General features: G+C 43.7%; 1 protein-coding gene across 1 annotated transcript in view; it reads left to right on the top strand.

Annotated features, from left to right (window-relative positions):
* The window catches only part of POLN (DNA polymerase nu), a 143,362-nt gene that overhangs the window by 102,289 nt on the left and 26,674 nt on the right, over positions 1-14,399 (top strand). The window contains exon 20 of the mRNA XM_063108507.1: positions 13,979-14,061. Within this exon, the coding sequence (XP_062964577.1) occupies positions 13,979-14,061 (83 nt within the window). The remainder of the gene's footprint in view (positions 1-13,978; positions 14,062-14,399) is intronic.

The following is a 14,399-nucleotide window of genomic DNA, read 5'->3' as shown; positions in this document are numbered from 1 at the left end:
CCACCCTGCTGGCCCGTCCTCAGGGACCTTCCCCAACCACCCTGTCCTGATGTTCCCTCACAGCACTGCCGCTCCCAGGTCTAGTGCACATTCCCATTTGTCTCCTTCTTGCTACAGCATGAGCTCCTGGGGGCAAGACCACATCAGCTCTGTTCCCTGCTGAGCTCCACAAAGTCTGTGGCTCACAGGATTTGTCGAATAAATGAATGACTAGTACGGAATTCAGACTTTCCTCTGGATCAGAAAACATCTCCTCTCCAAATATACCACTCCCCAAGACTCTTACTTAAATAATAAAATTCAGAAGAGATGTTCTAGGCAACAGGAGTGAGAATGTTACTGTGCAATAAGCTGGACTTTAAAGAGTAGTTGTGCAAATCATGTTCAGATGGTGACAGCAGGGAAAGCGATGGAAACAACGGTGAATGGAACGCCTGTCAGGTGCAGGAAGAGGTGTACTACATGGCCATGATGAGCCCACGTGCTGGAGAGGAAAGGGCCTCAGGAACCGCCCTGGCATCTCGCCACCTGCTGTCTCCAGAGACTTCCTCTCATTGTCCCCTCCCCGCCCTCTGCCCTCCTCAGGCCCTGGACGTGATCCTCTGCGACACTGCCCTTTACCATGAGTGACCTCCACATGTCCCAGGGTCCTCTCTCTTGCCTCTGAATCCCCCAGATCTGTGCTTGGTCCTCAATGGCCTTCTCTCCTGCTGGGTGGTGATGTCTTCAGTCTCTGGCCTTCCCCACATCATGAGCTCCCAGAGTGCCCAGACCGTGTCGCCCCTCCTGGGCACTCAGTAACGGCCTGCAGATGCATCAGTAGGTAAATAAAGATGCACTGCGACCCACTTGCCTCCCCCCTCAACCTGTCAGCCCCTCTCCCCCTTAGGACTCTGTACTCCCTGACGTCTCCCCTTGATTTCCGGTGATTTCCCTGAGTGGTCCTCACTGTCTCCTTTCTCATCTCCTGCCCCAAGGGGCCTTTCTACAGATGCACTTGGCCCTGGGGTCCAAGGCCAGAAGCAGCAGGCAAGGACCCTGCCCCTCAGCAAGGGAAGACAGGCTCAGAGGCTCTAGGGGTCCTTGTGGATGGCCACATGGCTGACCCCAGCCTCACCACGCTTCAGAGCTTTCTCCTAGTCTCTGTGCCTGCTGCCCCTGGGGAAAAAAAAGTTCCTATCTCAAGAAACTTGAAAAAGAAGAGCAAAATAGCCCCAGAGCAAACAGAAATAACAAAATAATAAAGAGCAGAAATCAGTGAAATGAAAAATAGGAAAACAATAGAGAAAATCAATGAAACAAAAGCTGATTTTTTTGGAAAAAAAAAATTGATAATCTCTAGCAAGACTGACAAAAACAAAAATAGAGATGACACAAATCATCAATATCAGGAGTGAACCAGGGAATATCACTACAGATCCGTAGACATCAGAGGGGTAATAAGAGAATACTGGGAACAACTTTTTCAAAAGTTCAGCAGTTAGAAGAGATGGACCAATGTCTTGAAAACCAAAAACTACCAAAACCTAACTAAAATGAAGTAGATAACCTGAACCATATATGTCTTTCCTGCATTTTATTAGCCTGTATTAGTTCTTGGGAGAACTACAAAAATAAGAAGCTTTTAATATTTGCACAATGGTTGCCTCTAATTCCCCACCAGCAATAGGAACCCAGCATCTGTGATTTATACTATAATTAGTTGCTGTGGAAATGATTTTTATGTTCCAAACAGAGGACTAGAATAGCACACGGTAAAAAGCAGCGAGATCAAATACACTCTTTAAAATGTTTTTTTTTTTTTTCATGTGAATTCCTCATTGTTTAAAACACAAAAAGCAGAAAGGCAATTCGACATTATGTTCTGAAGTATTTAGTAACATTTTCAAAGAATAACAATTTCCTTGAAAATCTTTTAAGATTATATAGTTATAAATAAAAATGGAGTTTGGAAGAAATCATAGAAAGCATCTCTAAAGCCACGATCTGATAGAGGGACATGAGACCCAGAGAGCCAGGCCTTGAGCAGGGGCTGCACAGGGGACAGGGCCAGGTGTCCGCGCTCCCGGCCCCCGGCGCCAGCAGCCTCAGAGCCATGTGGAAGACACAGCCCCTCTGCACGGGAGGTCTGGGCCGGGCCCTGCGGTGGCTTTCTTCTCAGTGACCATCGTGTCTTTGCTTCGTTAGGTGGTTTCCTCAGGGTTTTACAAAATGCAGATAAGAACACTCATTGTCAATTGTGCATTCAACTCAACACTTTCAAACTGAAACTTAAAGGAATAATTTTTCACTGCAGAATGTGTTAGTTTTTCTTCTAAGACTTTTTGGGTGCTTCTCTGAGATATTTTCTGGTAAAAAAAATAAATAAAACTATCTCTACTTACAGATGACATGATTGTCTATGTAAAAAATCCCAACGAATAAACAAAAAGCATAGGCAAGTGTGACGGTATTGGGAAGGCAACTGTGACCAGTACTGTCTGCCACTCCCCGTCCTGGGAAGATGGCACTTCCCTACCCTGTAGGTGTCAGACTTGGCCGTGTGACTTGCTTCAGCCGATGACATATGAATGGAACGGCGTGTGTCCCTGCTGGGCTGAAATGTGTGAGCTGACACGTGGCTCTCCATTCCTCTGCCTGACAACCACCCGTGTTCCCGATGTGCTCCGGCTCCACTCCTGAGCCATGACGGATGCGCCGCCTGAAGAAGGAAGAAGCGCTCGTTTGTAGGGTCTTTGGGCACAGCTTAGCCTGTCCTCACGGCACGCCAACGCAGCCGTTTGTTTTCTCTGTACTCGGTATGTCTCCATGACAGTTGAAATCAAGTCCCACTTCGTGTCTGCTTCGCTGATTAGCTCTACTAGGCTTTGGTAACTCCTGAGTCACAGATCAGTGTTGCCGAGAGCGCTGTGAGCGCTGAAGGTATCTGGGCAACTTTTAGTGACCACCTGGGACGTCCTCTGCCCGGAAGGCCAATAACAACTCTAGAGCAGGGCTCTGTTGGATTGCCACCCACAGGTGCTGGAGAGTCTCTGTGTGACCTTGTGGTTTGGGGTCCTGGGTTACACTGCTACATGATGGAGGAGCCAGGTTTACAGGCTGCATCCCTTGCAAGGCAGCATGACTTCCCCTGCACCTTCTCCTTGTGCATAGCCCACCTAAGGCTGAATTAGATGTTTTGAAACATGGCTGTTTTAGTTTTTTAGATTTGTAATTTGTGAGAAAATTAAAGGGTGAATTTCTAGTTGAGATTTTTAAAACTACAAGAGGGTGTTGTAATAACCATAACAATCAAATAAGATGAACAAATTACAATTTCTGTTTTTCTGAAATTATCAGAGAGCTGAGGATACAGCAAAGTGAACAGAGCTCTAGAAAGCGGGGAGCCCTTTATAGCAAAGAAGAAACCATGGCTTCCCTCATCCCTTGTGGAAGGCCAGAGCAGGAATGATCTTCTGTAGATGGGGGAAGAAGAAACCAGCTAAACTTTTAATTAACATGTGGCCTAGTGTGACCAGTTAGAATTCTAAAGAGCCCCAGCTACAGAGCACAGCGTTCCTCAACTCTTTCCCACAGTGTGTCTAGGGGCAGACCAGCTGTGGGCAGGGTAGGAGCACTGAGAGAAATCAACCCAAGGCATTCCAGACTTTGAGCTGCCAAGGGCTGGAGCAAGGCAGAATAACTGAGAAGAAGCCCTCAGGCCTTCCGGTAGGAGAAATAGAGGTGCAGAAAGCCAGAACAGGACTGCAGGGCAACCCCCAAACCAGCAGCCAGTCTCTAACACAGAGAGCTCTCCTGTGGTCTGAAGAGCTAACAGCTGAGCCGCACGGCTTCAAGAGATCCTGCAGTTGTGCAGCTCTCTTCCCATGGAAGAGACATTTCTGACCCCACTCATAGAACGTTTCAAACCAGTGGCGACCTGAATCAAACTAAACTTTCAGTGAAGTCCAGACCACCCCAACCACAGACCAAACTGGTTTTGCACCAGCCCTAGTGGCCTGACATAAGAAGTGGTGTATCCTTTTCAGGAAGTAAATATTTAGCTCAGTCTCTACTGTTCTTTTGTGTAAAATATCTAGCATACAATAATTTCTGTTTGTTTTTATCTTTTTAGTAGCATATATTTTTTTAAATTATGAGACCTATGAAGAAGCAAGAAAATGTGCCCATGTCCAAGAGAGTAAGCAGTCAACAAAAGTCAGCCAAAGAGTTGGCACGGATGTTAGAACTATGAGAAGAGACTTTATAAAAGTGTTGATAAGACTGCTAAAGTATCTAGATGAAAAGCTACATGAATATACGTTGAGACAGTGAGTTTCAACAGAGATGTGAAAACTACAGAAAGGAATCAAATAGATTGTAAGGGATGAAAACTGCGGTATCAAAACTGAAGAATCTGTGAGCTCAGCTTCCCAACATACTACACTCATCATAGGAAAGAGTCCGTGAACTTGAGGACAGGCCGATAGAAAGTGTCCAAAATGAGATACAAAGTGGAAAAAAAGTGGACCCTCTCCCCAGAATCCGAGATCTGTGGTACAATATCAAATGGACTAAACTGTGTATGTTTGGCAGCTCACAGCAAAGGAGAGACAGTGAGCAAAAGAAACATTGGAAGGCGTGATGGAAAACTTTCCAAAGTTGATTAAAATATGAATCTACATGTTCAAAAAGCTCAACAAACCCCAAATGGGTCAAATGCAAAGAAAACCACAAATTGAGTAAAGTAAAGTCAAACTCGTGAAAACCAAAGGTTAAAACAAGTATATTGAAAACCGCAAGAGGAACAAGATGCATTATACACAGTAGCCCCCCTTGTCTGTGGAGGATGTGTTCCAAGACCCCCAGTGGGTACTTGAAACCACAGATACTACCAAACCCTGCAAATAAAAGAAGTTACTTATGGCCATGAATAGTGTTATCTTCCTCCAAAGATAACTTTACCTTCTGCAGACAAATAGGCTAGGGGTAGATTACCCCCTTAGTCCAATCAGGAAGCTACCCATTGGGGAGATGGCTTCAGTCTTCATAGCTGGTAAATTGTCAGATCATCTTTTCCCCTAAAGTACGAAGGATGCTCTTTCTTGATAAGCCCTGAGCTTCAGCTCTTCCTCCAGCCCCATGAGACTTCTGGAAATGGTACTCAGCTTTTCAACCATCACTTGAAAATTAGCAAAGTTCTCAAGGGAGACTGTGGCACTGAGTGTCAGGCTTAGGCCTCTGCACCTCCCTTCCCTCTGCAGCCATGGCCCCATCAGATTCCTGCTGCCTTGCCAGCTCTCTCATGCCTTTAAACAGGTGCTTTTTAATATTTTCCCCAGGGTTTATAGTTATTCTACATGGGAAGGTTGATCTACAACATCTAGTCTGCTACTGCCACAAGTGAAAAACTCATCAGGTTGCTTAAAAGTTATATATTTAAATTTTGTTATGCTTTTCCCCCTAACTTAAGAATCATACCTATTTGTTTCTTCACTTGCTCACCCGCTAAGTACTTACTGAATACCTGCTATGCTGAAATCACTCTTTTGGGTGCCAGGCTAAATACTCATGCTTATTGGTTCTTCTTTTGATTACTTAAGAGTACATACTGTGTGCTTCCATTTATATAAGATGCTAGAACAGGCAAATCTAATCTAGTGTCAGGAAGCAGGTCTTTCTTGGTTCCTGGGGCCAGTGGAGTGGGGATGATTTGATGACAAAGGAACATTTTGGAGTGACAGAAATGGTCTGTGTCTTGATTATGCTTGGTGGCTACACAGATGTAGCATCTTTGAAAATTCATCGGACTGTGCACTTAAAATGGGTTCGTTTGTTTGGCATCACATCACCAAGGTCAAGGGTTCAGGTCCCTCTACCGGCCAGCTGCCAAAAAAAAAAGATAAAAAGAAAAGAAGAAAAAGGGTTTGTTTTATCATATGTTAATTTTACCTCAATGAGGGTAATTTTTTAAAATCAATTTTAAAAACACCCCCAAGAGACCTGGCATTCTTTCCAACCGTAACGACCTACACTTCAGCTAAACATCCCAGTACAGTAGTCATGCTTGGTGTAAAGCCAGTCCGAATAGATGTGTCTCCTGCACCCTGAAGGGTCAACAAACCTGGGTTCTTTTGGGACAGAGCAGCAAAGGATTTGCAAATAACTTGATCACTCAGCAAATATTCCGAATCAGAATCATTCTTAGTTACAAGGAGTGAGAGGGCCCTGTTAAAAAGGGACCAATAGACCTAAATTGCTTTCTCCCTTTCAGTCACTTTATTCTTAATAGGGTTTTATTGATGTTGGTGTGGGTCACAGGTGCAGAGGTTGAAATAATGGTATTCATGGGAAATTATCATTAGTCAGATCAAGGCCCCTCTCTAGTATCTGTCTGTCTGTCTGTTCATCTGCTCATGCATTTATTCATCCCCTTTTATCTCCATACTCAGCTCCACCCCACACCCATAATCAATCATTTCATGAGTTAAACATGTATCTTTTCTTTTGTATGTGTTCTTGTAAAGTTCGTATTGTTGCTTTGTGTGCCTATAACTTTTAAGTGAGGTGGATGATATTGTTTTACACATCTCATTCCTCTTCCTTCATTTTTTCAGCTGACATTATGTTTTTAAGCACTGTCCGTGTTGCCAGTGCCCGTCTTCTACCTGCAGCACACTACCCCATGGTGTGCATCTACTTACTCCCTTTTACCTATTCGTTCTCCTGGCAAGGGACACCAAGGTTGCTTCCAATACCGGCCATCACAAGGAACACTTCAGTGGATCTTCTTGCACGTGACTTGTTGTGAAAGTGTCTGAGAATGTTGCTGGCATGTGAATATCCTGGAGCAGGATTTCTGGGTCACAGGTTATGTGTCTGCTCATTTGACCATGTAGTGCTGGGCTTAGTCCGGGGCACACTCCCGCTCAGGTACCTAAAGACCCCCTTCCCTGCACATCCTTCTGTTTCCTGGCATTACTCAGTTCCACTATTTTTCCTCTCAAGTTTTCAAAAGCTGGGTCAGACGGAGCCCATGCATAGGCAATTTGAGGCCTCTGATCCTGACTAGACCTAAAAGAAATACGCCAATCCAAGGGCTGGGAGGCAGCAGGCCCCGCTGTGGCTTCCCCAAAGCAGTTCATACCAGAGAGCTCCAGGCAGGCCGGGCTCTGGGCTGAGTGGTGATGAGGTGGCCCTTGGCTTAGGAAGAGCTTCATCCCCTTTCCTCCCCTGCAGCCAGCCTGGGGTCTTTGGAGAATTCTGTCCTTACAGGCAGGGCCATTTGCCTTCTGTTATTTGTCAGGCCTAGAAGCAGAAAGACAGTAATGTCTCGCTTCCATGCTGAGTCAGGGGTCAGTGAAAAGGTGATAGATAAGTAAGACAACCGCTGCCGCTTGTGGTGTCACAGAATACCCATCTTGGGGTGGGTGTGCCCCAGTCACCCGTCCAGCAGGTGATCACCAGGCGGGCACCTTCAGGTGCCACAGCAGTTTTACCTGCTCCTTTATGTGAGGAGCTTTCCCACTTCACTTTGAAAGATAGAGAGCAACAGTTAGAAATCATGTGAAATAATGGTTTTCAAATATTGTACAACAGGCAGCTCAGGTCTGATCCCTGAGAGAAGGGAAGCCAGGCGAGCCTCACAATTGCCCAAGCTTCCTACCTGGCAGGAGTTTCCAGGCTGAAACACAGACAAGGGGAACCCAAACAGCCCGTGACCTCTCTAAATTGAAAAGACGAATTACAGAGTTCAGAGAGGCCAAGACAGCTAGAATTTGCAGAGCTGGTCTTCTCTGGTTCAGATAACAAAGAATGCGCAGAGAGTGTTCTACAGACAGGTCCTCTCAAGCCTTTGACTGAGTACTGACCTTCGAATATGTGAAAGGAAACTACCCTAAGCCAGGGAAAGAACCAGTGCAAAGCTGAACGAAATAATTCCCAAGCTCAAATAGAGCTAGGAATAGCTCATTTTCCCATCAGCCAGAGTGGGAAGACCTCATAGTATGAGACTAGATGGTCTTCAGTAGTAGTGGGGGTGGGGGGCAAAATTAACCCTAGACTAAAGGCTGCTCTGGACCCACCCAACCAACTTTTAAAATACGACTTGAAAGGATTAAACTGTTCTCAGGTAATTTAACTGCGTGCCAGAACAAAGCTCAAAACTATTTAAAGGAATAGAAAAAATTCCAGCATCCAACAATGTAAAAGTCACAGTGTTTGGTGTCTGATTAAAAAAAAAAAAAAATGGCTAAGCATCTAAAGAAGCAGGAAAAATGTGACTCATAACCACAAGGAAAAATATCAATCAATAGAAATAGACCCAGAAATGACAGAGGTGATAGAATTACCAGATAAGAACATTAAAATAACTATTATAAATATGCTCCATGTATTTAAGTAGAGAAAATGTTACCTTAAAAAGGAGAAAAATGGGCCGGCCCCTGGGCTCACTTGGGAGAGTGTGGTGCTGGTAGCATCGAGGCTGCAGGTTTGGATCCTATATAGGGATGGCCGGTGCGCTCACTGGCTGAGCGTGGTGCAGACAACATCGTGCCAAGGGTTGCGATCCCCTTACCGGTCAAAAAAAAAAAAAGGAGAAAAATGGAAGATTTTTTTTTTTTAAAGAACACCTAAATGAAACTTCTAGAGATTAAAAATACAATACTGAAATTAAATATACCCTGGATTGAAGAAATCGCAGATTAAGACACTGTGGAAGAAAAGACCATTGAACTTGAAGACGTAGAAATAGAAACTAAAAAAAAATTAAGCACAGAGAGAAAAAAAGACTGGAAAAAATGAATAGAATATCAGTGGCCTATGGGAAACGATCAAATAGGCTAATATACTTGTAAATTAGAGTCTTGGAAGAGAAGAGAGATAGAAAAAAATGAGAATTAGTGGCTGAAAAAAAACCCAAATTTTATGAAAATGATAAACCCACTGATCCAAGGAGCTCAGCAAACTCCAACCAGAAGAAACAGATTACAACACCAAGGCACACGATAAGCAAATTGCTGAAAGCTTAGGGCTGGCCAGTTAGCTCAATTGCAGCTTTATAACACTATAAGGTCATGGGTTCGTATCCCATACTGCCAGCTGCCCCCACCCCGCTCCCAAAAAGTGCAAATTACTTGATAAAGAAAAAGCTTACGAGCCTCCAGAGAAAAAATAGCCACATTAAGTCTAAAACAGAGATAAGAACAACAGAGACTTCTCATAAGAAACTGGAGAAGCTAGAAGACAATGGAGAGATATCCTTAAATACTGAAAGAAAAGTTAAGGGCAGTAATAAGGGGAAAAGCTAATGTCAAACATTCTCTCCTTTTTAAAGCATTTTTATTGTTTATTATAATGTGAAACGTGCAAAGAAGAGCATAAGACAAGTTTCCAGTGTAACGGATAATTATAAAGCAAACAGCTTTGAAACCACCACCCAGAACAAGAAATAGAACATTGCTAATACTTAAGACCTTGGTGTGTCTTTTCTGATCATAATCTCCCTCCTCTCTGAAAGTAACCATGATGCTGAGGTTTCTAATAATAATTTACTTGCTTTTATTTATAGAGTGAATTCCTAAACAATATGTTTTTTGCTTATTTTTAAATTTTATGAGCTTTATGCTGAATGTATTTGTGTTTTGCTTTTTTTGATGAACATTTTGTTTGTACGATTTGTCTGTATTGTAATACATCACAACCCTTTGCTCATTTTTGTTGCTGGATGGTATTCCATTGAATTAAATATTCTACCATTCATTTATCCATTCTACTGATGATGGATTTTAGGTTTGTTTCCATTTATGCTACTATGAATATTCTTCTCTACGTGTCCTGAGGTACATGTGCGCAAGTTTCTCCAAATTTTCTGACCAGAATTGAAATTGCTGAGTCATAAAGTAACTTCAATATTATTTTTTTAAAATTTGTACACATTTTCCTTGTTAAAAAAAAGTATATATACAATTATTTTCCAAAGTGGTTGCCATTTCTCCACATCCTCTCCAACACTTGGCATTGTCAGACTATTTTTTATATTTGCCAGTCTGGTGGGTATTTAATGGTAGTTTTTTCTCTTAAAAACGTATGCAAATCTATACATTGTTGGTGGGACTGCAAAATGGTGCAGCCTCTGTGGAGAATGGTATGGAGGTTCCTCAAACAATTGCAGATAGATCTACCATACGACCCAGCTATCCCACTGTTGGGAATATACCCAGAGGAATGGAAATCAACAAGTCGAAGGTATACCTGTTCCCCAATGTTCACGCAGCACTCTTTACAATAGCCAAGAGTTGGAACCAGCCCAAATGCCCAACATCAGATGAGTGGATACGGAAAATGTGGTACATCTACACAATGGAATACTACTCAGCTATAAAAACGAATGAAATACTGCCATTTGCAACAACATGGATGGACCTTGAGAGAATTATATTAAGTGAAACAAGTCAGGCACAGAAAGAGAAATACCACATGTTGTCACTTATTGGTGGGAGCTAAAAATTAATATATAAATTCACACACACACACACACAAAAGAAAACGGGGGGGAAGAAGATATACCAACCACAATTACTTGAAGTTGATACGACAAGCAAACAGAAAGGACATTGTTGGGGGTGAGGGAGAAGGGAGGGAGGTTTTGGTGATGGGGAGCAATAATCAGCCACAATGTATATCAACAAAATAAAATTAAAAAAAAAAAAAAACGTATGCAAATCTAATCTCATGTTTTGCCCATCTTTCTGTTAAAGTGTGCCTGGATCGAGTGTCCCCCCCAAAACTTGACCCCTACTGTGAGTGTTAAGAGGGTGGGAAATCCTATTGTAATTGAAAGGTGGAGCCTTGAAGAGGTGATTGGATTGTAGGACTGTGCAGTAGTGATGGATTAATCATGGTGGTCAGGGGGCTTTAAAAGGAGAGGTAATGAGGTGGTTAGTCTCTCTCTGCTCCACCACTTTCTGCCATGTGAGACCCTTGCATTGCTGTGAAAGCCACCACCAAAGAAGACCTTCACCAGATATGTTCCCTGGACTTTGGACTTTCCAGCCTCCAAAATTGTAAGCAGAAAATTTCATTTTCTTACAAATTACCCAGTTCCAAGTATTTGGTTAAAAACAACAGAAGTGGACTAATACAAAGTGCTGTCTCTCTTACTGATTTGTATGAGTTCTTCATAATCTGGATACCAACCTCAATCTGGCTGTCTTTTTTCTCTTTCTTTGTATTTTTAATGGAATGAAGTTCGTAACTCTGTCAGAGAACAAAATTAGAACAAATTTAGTTTAAAGATCGAATTGGCTTTGTTGCAATTCTAGAATTGCGCAACACTTAATTTCATAAAGTAGAATACATGTTCCAATGAGCAAAAGAGGTTGACTTTGACTGGCCAGTTGGCTCAGTTGGTTAGAGCACAGTGTTATAACACCAAGGTCAAGGGTTCAGATCCCCATACCAGCCAGCCGCAAAAAAAATTAAAAAAAAAAAAAAAAAAAGAGGTTGGTGTTATAGATAGAAAATGGCTGAAGAAAGCAGAAACAAAGAACAAAAAGCAGATTGGTCATTTCAAAGTTACTTTCTTTGTAAGGTGGAGACGGAGACAGAACAGTAAAAGAATAACTGATTAGTTAACATCAGGTTACTTCAGACTATCCTTTCTCTGTAAGGATTAAAGCAGAGGGATTTTTATTATTATTCCTATTGAATTAAACTGGCCTGTTTGGGAAATTGTTATCTCTCTCTTCTGATTTCTTCAAAGGTCATACAACAGCTTAGTTTGGGTTTGGTGATGTGGAACTTTAGCAGGGTGATTCCATTTTGATTTTTACTGTGGTCTGTTGGGGACTAGTACTGAAACTTAGTCCAGAACAATGGCCTTCTGTAATTTTTAGTTAGCAACTCTCATGTAGTTTAATTTATTGAATTTACATAGTTAATACTTTTCTAGACTTGTTTAAGAAATTGTGTCACACTTTGGTTCTCTGTGAAGCAGGTCCTAGGAGATTTTAATGCTGCTTCCTCAGACAATTTTCTAACCCCACATGCCAGACTGGACGGAGACCACCTGTGTGGTTTGTTTGAGGGGCCATGCCCTCCCAATTGCCTCCTTTCTTCCCCTCAGTTATCATCAGATCTATTTGTTTGAGCAAAGGCACTGTCTGATTTAATTGCAGGTGGCCCTGGGAGGGTCACAGTGAAAGCTACTCGTAATACATTTATCAGGAAATGTCTTTCCTGGGAGCAGCTTTGGAGCTTGCACAGGATTCCCAAAATAAGGTAGGGAGTGAAGGTACTTTGTGATATAGGAGCTGGCATGTATTTGTTTTGAGCATGGATGCATTCTGGCTTTTTGCTTCCTATCTAAATATGGCTTAAAAATGCCAAGTTCAAGGGTGAGATAAACAAGTGAGCTAAATAGCTTAACACAGCAGGAAAAGAAAAAAACTGGAAATGCACTGGCACTTAGACATCAGTTGGTGAAAATTAACGAAGTCCAGATGTCAGTGAAAATGGTGGAGGAGGCAGATCCACAGGCCTGTTCCCCACAGAATCACCAAAATATCGAGTAAAAACAATCAGAACCAACTTTGTCAGAACTCTGGAAAACAGTCAGAGATTTACAGCAACAAAACAAGTGCTGAATCAAGAAAAAAGCAACTTAAAAATGGTAGCAGAACTTTGTGGTGTTCTCACTTGCCCTCTGGGAGCAGAGCACACCTTATTTGCAAACAAGTGTTTGTCTTTTCTCACTTGCCCAGGGGCTGCCTGAAGGACTGACATAAGCACTAGACAGCGAAAACATTGTAAGGCAAACAAACAACCTGCAGCCACCTGGGGCAAAGGATTGCAGATGAAGAAAAAAAAAAAAAAATAGAGCACTGAAAGCTTTGGAGGAAAAGCTGGAGAGAGAGATTCTTTGGGAAATTAGGACATTCAAAAGCACCCATGTGTACTGGGAAATTTAGAAAGCCCCACGCATGCACAGGGCAGCTTGCATGCTTGGAAAAGATCTAAGAAGACCTGGGGCTTTCACCTTGGGCTGGTTTCTATGCTTAGTGCAAGGAGGAAGTGAAGGCTAAGGCAGAGTTGTAAACAGCAATGAAGGAGGACCCCAGCACAGACTGGGAGAGCCTCCTTGTTTCTGTGTCTGCTTCTCTCTTCCCTCTCCCTGTCTCCCTGTTTCTCTGTCTCTCCATCTCTCCCCCTGTCTCTCCATCTCCTTCTCCATCCCTGTCTCTCTGTCACTCTGCCTTTTGGCTTCTGAATCAGATGTGCTTAATCTGTCAGGGAGGCCCAGGTGTACATGATAAGGATGTTTACAAGAGCAGCAGGTAAGGGGAGGTGCCCAGGGCCCATGGCTGGCTGCCTGTCCCAGGGGGATGCCCTAGCAAGAAGGAGGGACTCATGTGGTGCTGGTGTTGCCCTGTAGCTCCTGTGCTATTCAGATGTCTCAGCTTTAATCTTCAGAGATTGCTGTGGTTCACATACCGGTCAGATGTTGAGTTGATCCTAATTCTGTTTGAATGTTGTCGCTCCAGGATGCAGCTCACCCTCTGTCTGTGGGAGGCCAAGACAGAGGCTGCTCATCCAATCCTGCAGAGGACTAGAAAGGACTAGAAACCAGTTCACCCACTGCAGCAGCCACCAGCATGGCCCAGGCACCCCAACCCTGAGAACAGTCTTTCCTGAAGTTGCGTGGGCATTCCTTTGGAGAAGGAGGTTTTTGGTTTTAATTTGTGGATACCCAGGAATCTGGGATCTGACATTTAGCTGGCTGGTAGCTGCTAGGCCTCACTGTCAGTACGTGTTTGGGGGCCCTTGCTGAGCTGGATGGTGCAGATGTTGAATGTCTCCCCTGCCTGTGACAGGCCTGACTTGAGATGGTTAAGAACATCCAGAGGAAAAACATGACAAGGAATGCGCATGGTGTGGACTCATGCCCCCTCTGGGACAGTGCCAGCTGTGCCTGACAGCATGCCGTCTTTCCATGCAGGAAGGACATTCCCGTGGGACATGTGACACATGCAGACAGAGAGCAGACCAAGAAGGTGGTGTACTCGGTGGTCTACGGAGCAGGTAGGCTGCGGCCAGGAGGTCAGTCTTGGGGCCACCTGTAAGCCAGATGGCCGTGTACCAGTGTTGAAATATGGCTATACCTCAGAGAAACCGTTTTGTGAGTCTCCGTGTATTGTTACATAAACATGATGACATTTGCAACCACCAGACACTAGTCAGATCACTTCAGGCCCCTGAGGCACCCAGTGTCATAGCAGACTTTTCAGATGAGGTAACAGAGGTGTGATGTGCAACCACTGGGCAGGGTGGGGCTGGGGTTCAGCCCAGGGCGTGCGGCCACTCCCTGCATCACACTGCTGTGCTGGCTCATTTCTGGGCTTGGAGACCCTCAGTGACCC

Source organism: Cynocephalus volans, chromosome 9 (genome assembly GCF_027409185.1).
Source record: "Cynocephalus volans isolate mCynVol1 chromosome 9, mCynVol1.pri, whole genome shotgun sequence".
In the NCBI taxonomy this organism is placed as follows: domain Eukaryota; kingdom Metazoa; phylum Chordata; class Mammalia; order Dermoptera; family Cynocephalidae; genus Cynocephalus; species Cynocephalus volans.
This window is presented reverse-complemented; position numbering and strand designations above follow the sequence as displayed.